Here is a 19,034-nt window from a genome sequence, read left to right on the forward strand (position 1 = left end):
TTCTGCGAAGGTCAGAATACTGGAACGTTTTTCGATTGATAATTCTCGTTTGGAACTCATAGCTCGATGGAAAAGAAGCTACAGACGAACTAAACCGAAACTGTCGAGTGCGTAGCGTTACCTCCATTCTTATCTCCATTGAGGGAACCTAAACATCTACCAACAGTTTACAAACACTTGAAACATATCGAAGAACCTTCTGAATACGTTCTGCACCATAGAAATGAAACACAGTAGAAATTAAAATTTTTTTTAGAATCGAACGCGTTTCATTAGGTTCACAAATTTGGACTTTGTACTTCTGGACATGAATTTTACTTTCACACTCTCATTGTATAATTTGTACTTAAAAATTAATTCTATTGCGTTATGACACCTCAAAAAAGATGATAATAATTATTACAAATGATATGATAACCCTAAGTACCTTTCACACAAAGTTCAACTGTGTTTTATGTAACGAAACGAATAACGGTACTTATATTTATGAAACGATACTTATGAACGGTACTGTACATAACCTATTCGTACTTTTATAAAACCTAACCTAAAACAACGAAATAAAAGTTTTCGTTTTTTCATATAAACAGAATACTATTAGTGTGATTAAAGATTATAATATCATGAAGAATATATTTTTATATAAAATACTAAAAATTCTCGTCATTCAACTGTAAAGAATATAAGTTACTTTAAAAAATTCCAACTTGTTGCATTTTGCAACCTCTTTTTTTACAAGAAAATATAAACTAACAATAAAGTGTCAGGAATATTTAATAAGGAATAGCTGTAAAATTGATAGTAATCAACGTAATAAAATTTTGTATTCGTGAAAGTATGAATTAGACTATAGAAGGTGGGAATTTTGCCAAATTCAAATTTTTCCAATACATCAAATTTTGTAAACTCATATATTTGGAAAGTCAATGATTTGAAAATGTTCTGTACATTATTTCTCAAAATGGAGATCATGAGAAGCTACAGTAATTCTCAACCAAAGGAAGCTTACACTTCGATGTACCGATCCGAAGAAACAGAAGCAGAATCACAGCCACACCAGTTTTATGTTAACAACAATATTTATTACATAATAATTACGATATAATAATAATTTCTATGGATTTACAGTACACTGTCGCGCTAAACCTTAATTATGTAATAATATGCAATGGAATGATTACAAGTTTCTTAATACATCCACGTTTCAAGCTTGGAGGCATTCGGGATTTCGTTTCTCAGGTTTTGTGGCTCGAATGCAATTATCCAGAGGGAACATGTTCCCGTCGTCTTCTCCACGTTTCATCGTCTCACTTCCGACAGAACGATGCTCGATCGAAAAAGGATCGCTTCTTTCTCGCGGTTCGCTCTAATGAACATCGTACCGAAATGTAGAACTTCAGTTTCAGTTATTTTTATATCTTTACAGGGTTCTGTTAAATGACATGCCATAGCAGACATCATGTTATTCTTCACAAAAAAATGAGAAAAAAATGTGCAAGAAAATTTGGTGATTTTCGGTTCAGTTTTCGAGGAAATCAAGTTTGGAGGTTTGTTGTTATGGTTCTTGTGCTGTTATGACAACGTTAGTGTCTACTGAGCAACATAAAAGTATTGTGCTTGTGAACGATGTTTAGACAGCACGCAAATACTTGTAGCTCGAAGAAAAATATAAGAACAAAATGGAAATTTGGAAATTTGGAAATAGAGATTGGGAAATTAGATAATTTGGGAATTTGGAAATTAGATAATTTGGGGATTTGGAAATTAGGAAATTGGGCAATTGGGCAATTGGGAAATTGGAAAATTGGGAAATTAGGTAATTTGGGAATTAAGAAAATGGATAATTTGGGAATTTGGAAATTGGACAGTTGGGAAATTGGGAAATTAGGTAATTCGGGAATTTAGAAATTGGATAATTTGGGAATTTGGAAATTTAGAAATTGGGCAATTGGGAAGTTAGGTGATTCGGGAATTTAGAAATTGGATAATTTGGGAATTTGGAAATTAGACAATTGGGAAATTGGGAAATTGGGAAATTAGATAGTTTGGGAATTTGGAAATTAGATAATTTGGGGATTTGGAAATTAGGAAATTTGGAAATTGGGAAATTAGGTAATTCGGGAATTTAGAAATTGGATAATTTGGGAATTTGGAAATTGGGCAATTGGGAAATTGGGAAATTGGGAAATTGGAAAATTGGAAAATTGGAAAATTAGGAAATTAGGGTACTTGGGAATTTGGGAATTTGTAAATTAGAAAATTTGGATATTAGGAAATTTGGGAATTTGTAAGTTTGGAAGTTTGGAAATTGGGAAATTGGGAAGTTAGGTAATTTGGGAATTTAGAAATTGGATAATTTGGAAATTTGGAAATTGGGAAATTGTAATATATGAAATAATTTTAAATGGAAATTTTATTTTCTCAGTTGTGAAATTGATGAAATTGTCCTTATTATCGAATGCATAGCTATGAACATTCAAATACCGAAGCATCTACCTTCACTAACGTGTTTTGACCTTCCAGTATTTCAATAGACCTTCCTACTTTAAATGCCTTCCTACCGTAATTAATTGTTTGCACTAATTGGTCCTCACTTTCAATAGCTTCACTCTGTACTTGAATCACATATCTACTGCTTCAATGTATTCCATAAATGAAACTTCATTGTGAAAGATTGAATATCGTGGAAGGCAAGTGGACCTTGAAGGCCAGAGACCTTGTTTCTCCCCATCCATTAATTATAATTATCATTTAAAAATCTTCTTACGTTTTTGACGAAGTACAATAAAGCATAATATGCGTTTACGTCGTTCAACAAAATATTGCCATAAAATCACAACAACGCGGTAAATTTTCTCCACATCCATTAATCATAGTTATCATTTAAAAATCTTCTTACATTTTGGCTAAAGTACAACAAAGCATAATAATATATGTTTACATCTCTCAACAAAATATTGCCACAACATCACAGGAACGCAGTACATTTTTAAACTTCATTCTTTAGAAAACTAAGTCGAAAATTACAAAATGGATTTTATATTTTTTTCTTGTCTTTTTTGTGAAGAATTAAGTGATGTCCGTTTTTACATGTTATTTAGTCAGATTCTGTATGTATATTTATGTCATTGGATCATACAGTTAAGAATAAGTTCACTTTATGGTAGGTGACCATAAAAAGAGGACAGCCTCGATTGTTCGGTGAGAAGGAACTCAATATCTTCATTTGTGTTTAGAGAGCCTCTTTCGGGAGACAGAACGATGCTTCAACAATTTTATAAATGAGTTAGTTACTGTTTTTAGTTAATACTTTAATGATTAGAGAGGTGTGAATATGTTAATTGATATAATAAAATTCATCGTGCTTGATGTATGTATTTGGAAAGTTTTAGGAATTTTGGAGTTTTTGAATTTAGGAATGGGAGAAGTTGGAAATTTGGAAATTTAGGAATGTAGGAATGTAAGAATTGGAGAATTCGAAAATTTAGGAAGTTTCGAGTTTTAGGAATTTGGTTATTTAGAAATTTAGAAGTTTAGTAATTCAGAAATTTAGGTATTTTGTTATTTAGAAATTTGGAAATTTGAGAATTCGGAAATTTAGGAATTTGGTTATTTAGAAATTCGGAAGTTTAGGAATTTGGTTATTTAGAAATTCGGATTTTTAGAAATTTAGAAACTTGCAAATTTGGAAATATGACAATTTGAAAATTTAGGAATTTCAGAAATTTGCAAATTTGGAAGTTCAGGAGTTTAGAAATTTCTAAATTTGAAAACTCTGCAATTAGAAAATTTGGGAATTTAGAAATTTGAGATTTCTTAAATTTAGGAATGTAAGAACTTGAAGTTTGAGGATTACTATCATTTGAGTTAAGGATTTGGAAACTTGAAAACTTAAGATATTTCAGAATAGTTTAGAGAATTTGATAATTTAGAAATTTCAAGTTTACAAGTTTTATGTCCCAAAATTCTGAAGAAAATAGCGGGCGGTCTTCCACCAATTCTTTTGTAAAGACAACCTAAAAAAAATTACAAAAGAATTAGTTCTTCATTATTCGTCCTTTAAAAGGATAATCTCGTCTTTATAATTATTGTAATATTTCACTTGGAGTTGATTATGTTTCATCGTTAATAATTGTGCTTTGAGTTATTTTCTTTGGACCCTTTCGCGGCGGTAATGACTATGTCATCACTATTCTGTTTTACTGTATTCACAAAATTATTTATCATTACTAATAATAACAAGGATTGTTAATCCTTGCAATTTTAATTTCTACATCTTCGATGCATGTTCGACATTTCTTCTTATGTATAAGAAACTATAAATTGTTTAATAAGAACAAATATTAAATTTCAAAATGATAACTCAATGATTTTATTATTTTCATTGGTTCCTATAATCTATATGGTTTAGAGAACCGTCTCAAAAGGGTTGAAATAACTATTCAAAGTTTGAATTATTTACCCTTAACGGTCACACAGGGATATGTAGCCACCCCAGCTAATTCAAATTACAGACATTTATCTTCAAAATGTGAAAAAATACCTTTTCTGAAACCTCAGTATTTTTACTACTTTTTACCTCAAATTGTTACATATCAAGAGTGTTCAGTTACAATTTTAGCTCTTCATATTAAAATCGAATAACGTTTGAATTTTTATGCAAAAGCCGCCCTTTTCTCAACTTTTTCACGATTCTGAATTTTGTTTATATTCTACGTTCAAGTTTACTAAAATCAGCAGTGAAATATGTTAAAACAACTTTCAAAGATCATTTATAATTTTTTACAAGTCCAAATGAGTAGCTTCTTTGTAGAAACATTTTTAGTAAGAGCCAGTGCTCTTACTTTTCCCAGTGTACCAGATATTCTGATCAAGTGTAACCGTTAAGGGTTAATAAACTTTTCCTTTACTGACAAATCAAAATGAAGAAGAAAGTCGATTTTGAGCAATTAGGTTATTACAATTTTCTAATTATTATACAAGGCTTGCATAAATGATTCATTCATTTTGAAAAGACTAAATCTTCAGAAGTATTAAACATACACACATGAAAGATATATGAAAAGAACCACCAACTCATCAAGTTTATACACCCTCTAGAAATGTTCAATATGTGCCCCTGTGACACGATACACGTCCATAATCGAGCTTATTCCATACATTTTGTAGCATCATCCTGTCAATTCTCTGCACTGCAGCACTGATACGTTGTTCCCCTAGAACCTAGCTTTGTTCCTCTGGCCTCCCAGATCCCCTGACTGCCCTGCGATTTCTTCCTTTGGGGTACGTTATGAACCTTGTTGATATAACCCCACTACCGCAATCCTTAGTCGAGCTCGAAGAACGCATCAATGACTACGTTTCCATCGAGGGTTCAAATCGGGTCAGAGTCGGGTTGGGGTGAGCGCTTTTACGGTGGAAACACCAAAGGTTTAGTTGAACTCTACCCTACAAAATTTTAGGGTAGCGTTCAATTGGGTTCGGTGGAAAGGACAAGAGTCAAGTTCGTGTTGCCAACATAACAAATCCAAATTGCATTGTGTATCACGTGCTGTATTAATCGGTGTAGAAGAGGTTATTATTACTTTTAGTCGGTGATCTTGTAATCTGAGAAATAATTTTTGTATGTTATTTTGATATTGTAAAATTAATATTGCTCAGCTTTACATATCAGAATATGGTAGTTGGCTTTGTGCAGTTGGTAATGTTCAACCCTGCCGCAACTCCAACCCGCGACTCAAACCCGACTCTGACCCAATTTGAACCCTCGATGGAAACTGAGTCAGTGCTACGGTGCAGACAATTGTCAGGACTATGCTACAAAATGTATGAAATGAGCTCGATTATGGACGTGTGTCATGCCACTGCACACATTGAACATTTATAGAAGCTGTATAAACTTGATGAGTTTGTCCTTTCATATATCTTTCATGTGTGTACATATAAATACTTTTGAAAATATAACCTTTTCAAAACGAATAAATCATTTCTACTAACCCTGCACTTTATGTCATTGCACAAGTATTCGAATTCTGTTGCCGCATCGTTCAACTCGCGAAGAATCAAGGTTTTAAAGGATCAGAAATCAAGTTGTTTGTAAATAGAAACATTACAAAGATTCATAGTTATCTCTGTTCCTTCCTTTTTGTTTTACATCGTCGCATTTTGTTTCTTTCATTTGGACCGATTTATGGATCTACGTTCTCTGTGGGATCGTGTTCAATAACGCTAACACGATGATTTATTAGTTGGATCAGTTCGAAATTCGAAAGAAAGTAAAAAGTCAGGCCACTGTTTACAGAAACGACCATGCTCGAAAGACTGGCGCCGCCTGTTTCGATGGATTTTTAATTAGTAACCGTCGTTTTTAAATGGTGAGAAATAAAAATTTGATATTATACACGATTTTAACATATACGCAGCCAGTATTTTTAGTTAATTATAATTGAGTGATATTGTTTTATTGTTCTGATACAACGTAATCGTTTTTAAATGTGTTTTTAAGTTTCTAAGTTGAAAAATTTGAAAATTTAGGAATTTGCGAATTTGAGAATTTGGGGATTTGGGGAATTAAGAATTGGGGGATTTGTAGATTTGTAAATGTGAGAATTAGGGGATTTGTAAATTTGTAAATTTGAGAATTCGGGAATTCGTAGATTTGTAAATGTGAGAATTTGGAGATTTGAAAATTTGCATATTTGAGAATTTGGGAGTTTGTGAATTTGTAAATGTGAGAATTTGGGTATTTGTAAATTTGTAAATGTGAGAATTTGGGTATTTGTTAATTTGGGAATTTGTAGATTTGTAAATGTGAGGATTCGGAGATTTGGAGATTTGCAAATTTGAGAATTTGGGAGTTTGCAAATTTGTAAATGTGAGGATTTGAGAATTTGTAGATTCGTAAATAAAGGAATTTGGGGATTTGCAGATTTGCTAATTTGAGAATTTGAGGATCTATAGATTTACAAATTTGAGGATTTGGGGATTTGTAAATTTGTAAATGTGAGAATTTGGGTATTTGTAAATTTGGGAATTTGTAGATTTGTAAATGTGAGAATTTGGGGCTTTGCAGATTTGCTAATTTGAGAATTTGGGAGTTTGTAAATTTGTAAATGTGAGGATTTGGGGATTTGTAAATTTGCAAATGCGAGAATTTGGGAATTAGTAGATTTGTGAATGTGAGGATTTATAAATTTGGGAATTTGTAGATTCGTAAATGTGGGAATTAGGAAATTTGCAGATTAGCAAGTTTGAGAATTTGAGGATCTATATATTTGCAAATTTGAGGATTTGTAAATTTGCAAATTTGAAATTTGAAAATGTATTTTAGATTTATAAATTTGAAAATTTCATAGGCTGCGTATGTGTCAAATAATAAATATTATCACTAAAAATGATCAGTATATTACTTATCCACACAAAATTTATCATAACAAATATCTAAACAACAATAAAAAAGAATAAAAAGCAAAATTGTATCCGTTGTACATAAATCAAGAATTAAATTATAATTAATAACGAACTTCATTTGATTTTTCAAGTGTATTTTACGACTTCTATCAGCATCTATACGCATCGTAAAAAAGCACAGGCATCGAGGTCTTAGGCACATTTGTTTGCTCGTGTTTTATCGTAGATCGATATCCAACTTCGCCAAATGCTTTCGAGCGTGCTCCATTCACCAAGCACAGTGCTGAATATGTTATAGAGGTTGTTCCAAAAAAAGGAACAGCTAATGCTCTAGTAATAACATTATGGACTATTTCTTGCAAAAGCTTTTAAACATGTGTCTCATTTATCTGTGTGTGAAATTACAGTCGTTTGAATGTTACTTATAAATTATTTTATAAAAATTATTAAGAAAAAATAAGTAATCAATCGATTGCATTTATTGTACAAATGAGATTACATTATTTAAATTATTTACAACAACAATTTACGTCAAAGTAATTTATATTAAAGTAATGTATATCGAAATAATTCACATCAAAATAATTAAAAAAATTTATCGATCTTCATGGACTTGTTAATTTTTTTTCGCAGCCAGTAGACAGTAGTTTTTTATCTTTATTTTAAACATTAACTTTATCTTGCTCATATTTATTTTTATTTTGTGAATTTTGTTTTTTGATGATGGACAAAATGATCAATGAACGATTTCTCTGATTAATGTGACTATTATGGTCACATGACTAGTAGATCACATGTAACTGTAGGTCCACACACATATCAAAATTTTGCTTCAAAACACTCCACACTGCCCAAAGTATTTGATATCCCCTTTGAAACACCCTGTATTTCACCAAAAAAAAGATTTCATTATTTATCAAATTTTTGCAATACCAGTTTCTCAATCCCATGAGTCCTCGTAAACATTCGTGAGCCTGTTCGGATCGATTGTCACTTTTCTCGAATGTTATCTCTATTCAACTAAACCACTACGCGTTGCGTATTCTTTGTATTATTAACAGTAGTATTAACAGTAGTAGTATTTCTCGTACTATCGACCCGTTTCAGTAGCTCTTGGCAAATAATAACAATGATCCTCTCAATCGGTGCTTTTTCGACGTACTTGGAGCAAGTACGTCGCTCTGAAAATTTTGAGAAATTCAATTAAAATGACTGGTAAACTGTGTCTCGAAATTATTACCAATATTTATTAGCAATAAATATTGCGATATTGATGGATTCTCAAAATTTTCAGCGTTATGAGTGTACGAATTGCGTGATCTATGTGATGATTGTGTGTTGTTTTTATCTTTTTTTATGTCGCAGGTATGATCGCGTCGGGAACTGCGACATCGATCGATTGTCATATGTCAGTGGCGCTACACACAGAAATTATTTAAAAAACAATGAAAGGCACTATTTAGACGTTACGTGGACATAGGTAGCGCCGATAATAGTCGTCAAAGTGGTAATAAGACAGTGATGGGTGACTATGACCGCGTGGGTCGGTACGGGCATGTAAATAGCCTGTAACTACTCGTGGGCATAACTGTACCAGCTAGTTTTTTCTTTTCAAATTTTCAAATTCGGGAATTATTAAATGGCGAATTTTAAAAGCACCAAATCAGCAGATTTTTAGAGATTTAATTTATGTCTAAATTTCTTTACTTCCAGTATTTTTTAATTTTGGACGTGTAAATTTGTACACTTCTGTATTTGTAATTTGTAAATTTGTAAATTTGTAAATCTGCATATTTAAAATGTATAAATTTGTAAACTTGTAAATCTGTGTATTTGTAATTTTTTAATTTAACCTGCTTGTTTGTATTTTGTAAATAGGAAGTGTTACTGGTTGGACACTATGTAAACTCATTATTTCCTAATTTGCATAGTCGAATTTGAGAGATTGAAATTTTATTATTTTTGTGATTAAAAATTCGTCAATTGGAAAATTCAAAATTTTCATATTTTCAACTTGCCAAATTATTAAATCTGCAAATTTCAAATTTAGCAATCGATGAATCGATAATTCGGTAAATTGATAATTCGATAAATCGATAACTCGGTACATCGATAACTCGGTAAATCGATAACTCGATGAATCGATAATTTGGAAAATCGATAACTCGATAAATCGATATCTCGATAATTCGATTACTCGGTAAATCGATATCGCGATAATTTGATTATTCGGTAAATCGATATCTCGGTAAATCGATAATTCGATAAATCGATAACTCGGTAAATCGATTATTTGGAAAATCGGTATCTCGATAATTCAATTACTCGGTAAATCGATAACTCGGTAAATCGATAATTGGATAAATCGATAACTCGATGAATCGATAATTTGGAAAATTGATAACTCGATAAATCGATATCTCGATAATTCGATTACTCGGTAAATCGATATCTCGATAATTTGATTATTCGGTAAATCGATAATTCGATAAATCGATAACTCGGTAAATCGATTATTTGGAAAATCGGTATCCGATAATTCAATTACTCGGTAAATCGATATCTCGATAATTCGATTACTCGGTAAATCGATACCTCGATAATTTGATTACTCGGTAAATCGATAATTCGATAAATCGATAACTCGGTAAATCGATAATTTGGAAAATCGGCATCTCGATAACTCAATTACTCGGTAAATCGATAATTCGTTAAATCGATAACTCGGTAAATCGATAATTGGATAAATCGATGACTCGATAATTCGATACATACAAAAATTAATAAATTGATGACTTGATTATTTGACAATTTAGAAACTTGTTAACTTGGTAAATTGATAAATTGATAAATTAGTAAATCTGTAAATATAAAAATTGATAATTTTAAAAATTGAAATTACATAATTTATAACTCTGCAATTTTAGTATTTCCATGTTCCCGAATTTCTAAATTTCCATGTTTGAAAGTTTGAAGTATCCATAATCCATTTTGACCGCAAATGCCCACGAGTTAAATGGCGGACATAAATTTACCCATCACTGGTAGTATATGTGTTTCCTTTGCACGTATTTGCGACGAATTTGTGAATGTCACGTGGTTTGTGCAGTCCGTGTTTACGTGCAGTGATTTGCAAATAATTCTACTAATTGTAAATAACGTTTCTAGACGATTTGTTCTCGAATTGGCTAACGATTTTCCAAGGTTTAATCAACGATCAGGTACGAAGGAATTACTAGATCGAGATTTGGTCCAATCTGGACGTATTCTCTAGCGTGAATGGGCCTTTTACGTAGAAAAACATCGATTTAAGCGAGTATAATGTATTTAAAAGTCTCGTTGTCAGTCACGTTCTTAGATTAAACTTTGTACCACCGCTGTTTTCGCTCGTACACTGTTGGTTGGTTAAAATCGAAAAGAAACAGTAGTAACTTCAGAGAAATCAGTTGTAAAGTAACATTGTATTTTAATGATTGTTATTGTGAAGCTTATAACATCAACATTCTCTTAAACTTTTTAATTTAAACTTCCGATAACATTAATTAACACGAAATCGAACGAAAATCATGGACACATGTAACGTGTAGAAAAAAGAAAGGAACGAAAAAACGCCGACATTCCTAATTATATTTTGATACAAGTAACACGTAGCTTTTCGATCGATGCCGGGCTCACGGCGCATTTTAATATTTACCCCTTTTTCTCTCTCTCATGAGATCTTTAAGTACAATGCTGCATAATAACACGACTCGAACATGCTACCGATATAATCGTTTATGATAATTGGTCCTGAAAAAATGATAGAACCAAAGACTGGTTAATTGCGGTTACGAATTCAAAGCGGCATCCACGCGCGATAAGAAAAACCGGATCCCACAAACGATTTCGGGATCCAGCAGGAATGATATTATCTAACAATCTGCCTTTCTACGTGCCTACACTTATACACCTCTATCCTACGCTTCCTATATTACTCGTGATGATCGATTTTATGCATATTAATGACTGCTCTTCTTACACCGAAACAATGTACCACTTTGCCGAATGAAATGCCGATGAATAGATAATCAAATCGCCGTTGTCGATTTTATGAGCTGGGAGATTTATACAGTGTTGTCCGCAAGACATACTTTTGACACGTTTCTTTTTCTTCAAGATTTATGGACCAGATAATTAGGTATACTTCGATCAGTGCTGTCCGGAGAACCTAGTATGGGAACATGTTTAGGTATCGGATATATAGAACTTGAGTGGAAGACCAAAACGTTTGGAGGTTCCTTCATGTGGACAACACTGGGTCAGATTAACGTGGACCAGATTATGATCAGCTTCCATAGATCAGTGTGGGTTCTTTCATAGATCTTGTGGATGTCTGTAAACGGTTCTGAGAATAGCAGCGTTACAGATTACTATTTCCGTAAATAAAGTAGACGGATTTATCCACGGACACTGTTATAGATCAATGCTCCCACAGACATAGTCCACGGAAGTCCACGCCATTAAAATTTAATGAAACCTACTCTGACACTTGTCACAGCCATAAGTAGATCACAAGTGCTGTGTGGACTCAGAGGCAAATAATTTGAGAGCACAATCTCGTGGACAACATTGGCATAAACATTTCCAGCGTATGATTAGCATGTGATTGCGTTATGTATACAAGCATGAGATGTATCGAAAGCTTCGTTAAAAAAATATAAGGAAAGCTTGGAACAATGTTTGATATGCATGTTTGAGGTGTTAGATGTAGATTCCAAGCGATATAACGATTTATGCAAGCTTATGTATCGGCAAAGTCGTACGCGTTCTTTCAAGTGGCTTAACGTACTTTTTTCTGGACTAGATACTCTGATCGGCGATGGTATTCTGGCATCGAGTCTTCGAACGGCCTTAAGGTCGAAAAACTTAAAAGCAAAATTACCGAAACAGGGTGATGTTTCGTTTCTCTGTGTATTAACGCTACACTAAAGTTACAGAGTCGCGCGAATGATTGCTCAGGAGTAATATCGAGAGGATCAAACTCGTGAGTCCTAACTCGTGAGCAATCAGTCGCGATTTGCAAATTATATCAATACAAATAATATATTAAATTAACGTTACATCGTTGTTAAATAAATCAACATTTGACTTCATTGTTTTATAACGTACGGAAAAAAGATCTAAGTACACAAATAAAGATTCCTACGTCTAACCAAACGTAATCTATTGTTTTTTTTTTCACTTTTCACGTTTTGTAATGTACAGGTAACTAAATCGAGAAGAGTGCTTCGTTTTGTAATCGACGTTGCACATTGTTTGAATGTTCCTCGAGTTTGCACTTCGAGCAACATCGATTTTTCGATAACTCGGTTGTATAGCGTGCAAGGTATAACAGGTACACAATTAAATGTATTATCGTATCAACGTTGCAATTCTGGAAATACATGGAATAAAATTCGTCGAAGACATTTTTAGGTTAACATAGATTTCTGTCTCTGTTTCGTTAGGTTAGCACAAGTGGTCTGCCATATTTAACGTTCTACTTGAAAATAAGTTGATAAACACTTACAAAAAATAACTGTAGGCAATAAAAGTGTGGAAACAAAGATTTGTGAGTTTGAATTATATGACAAACCAGTTGGACTAATCTAATGCGTTCGAATTCGAAGAGGTGCAGGATTTATGATCAGCAGTAAAGCATTACGAAATCGTTGAGTACACCTAACACTCTCTCCATGATATTTTCTTTTGTTACGAATAATTAATGTTACTACTAATATCGTTATCGGTAGTGATATCGTTACATGCTTATTACAACTTGATCACGTGCAATTTATCTGGTGAAGGTTGCGTGAAACGTAGAGTACACGTACTATGCTCGAAAGAAGAAGAAAAAGAAAGATCGAATCGCACGGGGAATCGAACGTTCTAGTTTCTACGATGAGGCTGATTCGAATGGACTTCATATATGAGATTATCGACAATTGAGAGATCTCTGCGTGATATTTACAAAGTTACGATGCATTGCTCGACGACGATTGGACGAGGGAAGGAGAACTCGAAGAAGCGTTAAGGCCCGTTTACATGGATGTTCATTCTCTTGGTCCGCCCAAGCCGAGCTAGAGAATTTCTAGTTGGTCGACTTAGGGGAGAAAACGCGGTGCATCGAAGAAAGGTATTTCTTTCGAGGACTTCTAATAAAACGTGCTTCTTCTTAGCTTTAAAACACGTACCCACGCAAAAAAACGCTACATTTATTGTACCTATCAACCCGTTTACTTTTTTTTCTCTTTTCTCTCTTTCAGTCGAATTCGAAGCTTTTTAAGGTCAACGATGCGATAAAATATATGAACATTATTTTTTTTTTCTCATAGCAGTCAAACTCAGTTAATACTGTATAAAGTCAGTTTTCTAACAATCGTTTTTTTATCATTTCTCGAAGGATACATATAGTATATATAATATATTTATATATAATATATAATGCTTTGTAGATCTCGGGACGTTCGTAAATTGTTTCGTAAGTTTAGCCTGAAACGTATCGTTAATAGACAACTATGCTTCTTTTCATTCTCAAACGAATTCGTGGTTCCTTCAATTCCCAAGATTAAGAATCACCGTGGACTCGTCACTAATCTTCTTCTTTTTCCTTTCTTACGCTCGTTATCCGAGAAACAGTTCAACGAAATGATAACGCAAGTTATACAATCGGTAGGCCTATTATGTTTTGAAAAACAATAACAGTATCTATATATATATATATATGTATATAACACGTGGTAAATATATACAGTGTGTTTCATAATTAGCAGGACTCCATTCAATCATGGATGGAAGACACAAAGATAATAAAAAAAGTTCGTTTCTTTTGTTTCAATATTCAATGGAATTTTTATTAATTTTAATATTTTTTCAACGCATTGAATTTAATCGATTTATTATAAAGACTCTAATTGATGTTAAATTAATTGAGGAATATAATTGAATTATTAAATAAAGAAATAATACTGAAATAACCTCAAACTGAAAAAAATTATTTAAGTATGAGAAAGTTTAATATAATTGAATAATTAAAGGTAATATTAAATAATACTGATATACTAACAAGAATAGTATAACCTCAAATTAAGTATGAGGAGTAAGAAGTTTAATATAGTTTAACAATTAAAGGAGGGAATATTCATTAATAATACTGATATTATACTAGCAATAGAATAGTAAAGTATAACCTCAAAATAAAATATGAAATTATTTAATTATTATTAATACGAAACATAAGATTTCTCAAAAAAGATCTTTTTATTTTTAATGCCACTTTTCATCGTTATTAAAAATGCCACGTTTTATGTATATATATTCATTAAACTGCTCATAAATATTACTAATCATATAGTTTTTTGTTTCTTGTCTGACGTATTCAAAAGTGATTTTCATAAAAAATTACATAAGTATTCTAAACATTACTTCTTTCACAATTTTCGTGTCTCATCTTTTGTCGAATCGCGTCCCACACGTTATGAAACACCTTGTACACGAATATGTTTACAGTTTCACGTACATGCGTATGTATATTTTGAACGAACATGCAGAATCGCGGGAAAAACGAACACCCGTGGATAAAGATACATTGTTCACCAACAATTCCGCACATTCAGTCGGCAACTGGACGATCGAAACGACGTCTGCCTTTGTTCCGTTTCAATTTCACCGTGCGAACAAACCGCCATTCGCGCGGCCATCGATTATAACACTTTTGTCGATAAAACAAGTGAACTATGAAATTATACTAGTGAAAGTCTTGTAATCGAAGGACGCAGTTACAACAAAAACTTCTGTGGAGTTTATCCGCCAGTGAAACCGTAGAAACGTGCGTTCTCCGTAGGGAGATTTTTGAATTTCCCGCCAATGCAGTGGTCCGTGTCGATCGCTCGAGTTCCCTGTACAGGTAGCGCATAGTCTATGGTCGTTACCGGTACGAAGGTATCGCGATCGAAAGCATTGTCGTTTTGCAGGAAAGTAAAAAATGCATCGTTCTTTGATAAATTTGTACTTGAAACGAGGATCAAATAAATATTACTAAAAACAAGGGAGACACTAGGAAAGCGCGTTTGAATTGTACAAAAGAAATCATACAAAGATCGAGTTACTCTTACGACGACGAAACCGTTCAGTTTCTATTACGTGTATCGATTACAATATAATTATTATAACTATAAGTAATATTTTTTGCACGAACACGACTATCGATCTGTACAAACGTCGTTGATGTTCTTCACAACAGAACTTCACTACTGCTCACACGATCCAACACGATTTATATCGTATATATTATACGTCTATATATATTATTTTTGCCGTATACTATATACGCGGAATATATATATTTCTAATAAGATTAACAGCATCGCTATCTTATAAACACCTCAAAAACGTGCCACCAATTAAACAACGAACAGAACACGCTACCATACTAATTCCGAACTCGTATTTAAAAATGAACATACGCGTTGCAAATACTCAATGCTTCGTCGAGATACCTCGAAGAGGAGACGCGTTTTTTTTTTTTTAATTCATTCGATATTACATCTACAGAAGAAAGTATAGTAGATATACGTATATACAAGACACTACACTCCATGAGAACATATTATTAATACTAAAACCATTTCTGGTGGTGTTTATTGTTTAGTTAGCAATAGATTATTATTAATATCTACTAAATTTATCCCCTTTGTTTCTTTTTCTTTCTCTCTCTCTCTCTCTCTCTCTTAGTATTCAAGTCTTTCATTCTACCTTTCGCTCTATCTTCCTCTCATCCGTCTCACTTTCTCTCTATCATCCTCGTGCACGATTATTTCTGTTTTTTTCATTTTTATATAGAACGACCAGCTACATCGAGAGATCGTTGCATCTCGTTATGTCTTTCTCTATTTTGTTTTTTCATTTTTTTATATTTTTCTTTGCACATCGTTCCTTTCGTTTGTCCAGAGAAATCCTGCATTCTCAGTACAGTGAATCGCGGATATCATTGGAAAATATACATATATATTTATATCATATAGTTTGTCGAGTGGGGCGAAAGCGTTAAACGGAAAACATACCGTAAACGAAAGAAATGCTTCTGCACATTTGTCGTAACTGCTTTAGAACCATTGGTGTGCATTACCTTAACCTGGACAATTTTCGAAACGAACTTAGTCTTTCTTGTCGCCGTCTTCAGGGTCTTTAAGCGTGTGCCATTGAGCAATAGGACGTCTCGGGGTTGACAACATGTCGGTCCAGTGTCTCAATTCTGTTCCACTTGCGTTGTGCCCCAAGACGACCTTCCCAATGGGTTCGGATGTGCCGATACGATCATAATCGACTACCGTGACAACCAATTGCACTTTCTAAACGTGAAATCACGTGTTAGTAGTCCATCTTGGATCGTGGATTACCATGTCTTCCGGACCGTAAGGCTCTAAGAATTATTTTTACAAGGCATAGCAAGATAACTTTAGCGATATAAAAGCTTCTTAGGAAAGCATAAAGGGAATATGGAAGGACAATTTATTAATATACTCATTTATTTTCAAATCTCCGTTAAAAAATAAATACTTGTATAAATAAAAAACTGTCTCAGTAATAAACTAATAAATGAAAAATAAAATAGGTTTGTAAATATCAGGATTTGGGACAAGGGGTATTTAAGATAATTTTAAATTGCACTTATTGTATATAAAAGCGATAAGCTTTTGCCAAACGAGCTCGAATTTTCAGCTTTATTTAAGCGTTTTCAAGAATCTGCTCTTCAGCTTCGAGAGCATGCAAAGCACTCAAAAATGCGATTTTCCTCAAGCCAGCATAATCTGAATATTATCGAAATAATTTTATATAAGAATAGGTTGCAATAAAGTATCTTACGGTCCGGAAGCATGGTACTTTGAAAAAAAGTTAGCAAAGTAAACCTTTCGTAAAGTGGCAGAAATTCAGTTATAAATATGAAAATTGGGAATATTTTTTATTTTCTTAAAAATAAGACTAATATTGAATATTTATTTTTCTTAAGAATTTAGATGGAACTACAGTATAAAGTAATTTTCAGTATATTAGTAGAATTCAGTGTACTCGAATACTGCCAGTTTACGAAATTTTTTTTTAATCATCACATTACAGACGGATGTCTTCCTTAAAAATTTTAATTACTAAGAAAATTGCAAATGCTGATTGTCATTAAAATGATTTTATTTCATTAAATCATTTATGATTTGATCCGTCTGTATTGTACTTAAAATATTTACAAATATCTTATATAATAAGTATACAAAAAAATTTATGAAAAAAGTAGTAGCAGTTGTTTTTGTCTAAAACAAACTTGAAAAAAAATCGTGTGCTAACTAAATTAGTAAGAATGTTAGAAAAAGTCGTGAACAACGTGTACCATTGTTGTTTACCTGTGTTTGTTGACTGTGTTAAACGAAGATAACGAAATAAACGGGTGATAAATAGTAAAACGTGAATGATACGAACCTGTATTTGCTCGAAGGGTACCTCAAACGTAAATGATTCGTTGTAATACGGATTAAGAGTGCACTTTTTGATGGACGTTTTCTTTTTCTTCAATCTCTTGCCATTTTGCATCAGAGCGATTTTCACATAGGGATCCGACAAACCACCGACGTCCATTTTCTTCAGGTTCTTCGCTTCCAAAATGACCACCGTTAATTTACCAGCTGTGGGCACGTATCGGAGCGAGAAGCATATATCTCCCAATTTATTATCCTGTAATAAATAAATACAAATATTATTTTAGTAACATGTTTAAGAAAAACATGTATTAATAACTTGATCGTTTATTTTCAATATTTCTTTAATTCTAATCAAGATTATTTTTAAAGATGATTGGTTATAAGCAGTAAATATTATATAGCAGTATATATTAATATATGTTTCGTTACATTTGTATGTAACAATAATTTGTATGACAATAATATACTTTAAAAATAAGCGTAATATTAAATTTAATAGAAAAACAGAATGCTGAAATGTATGGTAATTAAACAAAATTTGTAATATATCTATGCATAAAAGTAGTAAAAAATAATAAAATTGTGTAGGTACAGCAATAATTTTATTATGAAAAAGGATTTGAAAATTTAGGAAAATGTAGAATTGCAAATTTAAAAATTAAAAGATTTGAAAATATAAAAATTGCTGAATGTGAATATTGTATAGTTCACGTATTATGTATCCTTATTAGTATGAAGCCTATTAGGATCAAGCCTACACAGAAATATATACATTCTATAATAACAAACAGTCAAATAATAAAGTGCAAGCATCTCAACTTGATCAAACTCATGTACCAAAAAATTTGAATCTCTCAATTTGTCTACGTCAACTTATAAAATTTTTCCAATGTACTTGAATGAATTTACCTGGCCACCCTCGCCCTCGACACTTTGCAGTTCCCTCCATTCTTCGATCGTCTGAGCCAAATCGATCTGGCAAAGCGGAACCTTCACTTCACCGATTTGGTCGTGTTTCGAGAACCTGTCGAAGTCGAAGATCGCGAAAACGAGAGTCTTGTTCATCGCGTCTGCGTATGGAACACCCTACAAAACAATTATCACCGTTCACTTCCGTAAAAGAAGAAAGATTCAATT

The 19,034-nt window shown here is 32.6% G+C and overlaps 1 protein-coding gene across 4 annotated transcripts in view; it reads right to left on the reverse strand.

Moving 5' to 3' along the window:
* Positions 1 to 1,060: 1,060 nt before the first annotated feature.
* The window catches only part of Syt1 (synaptotagmin 1), a 69,222-nt gene continuing 51,248 nt past the window's right edge, over positions 1,061 to 19,034 (reverse strand). For all 4 annotated transcript variants that reach the window (XM_076528956.1, XM_012291099.2, XM_076528957.1 and 1 more), the window contains 3 exons: positions 18,807 to 18,983; positions 17,899 to 18,150; positions 1,061 to 16,778 (listed from right to left, as the gene is read on the reverse strand). In XM_076528956.1, coding sequence (XP_076385071.1) covers positions 16,584 to 16,778; positions 17,899 to 18,150; positions 18,807 to 18,983 — 624 coding nt within the window. In that variant the 3' untranslated portion in view covers positions 1,061 to 16,583. The remainder of the gene's footprint in view (positions 16,779 to 17,898; positions 18,151 to 18,806; positions 18,984 to 19,034) is intronic.

Source organism: Megachile rotundata, chromosome 2 (assembly GCF_050947335.1).
Source record: "Megachile rotundata isolate GNS110a chromosome 2, iyMegRotu1, whole genome shotgun sequence".
NCBI classification, from domain to species: domain Eukaryota; kingdom Metazoa; phylum Arthropoda; class Insecta; order Hymenoptera; family Megachilidae; genus Megachile; species Megachile rotundata.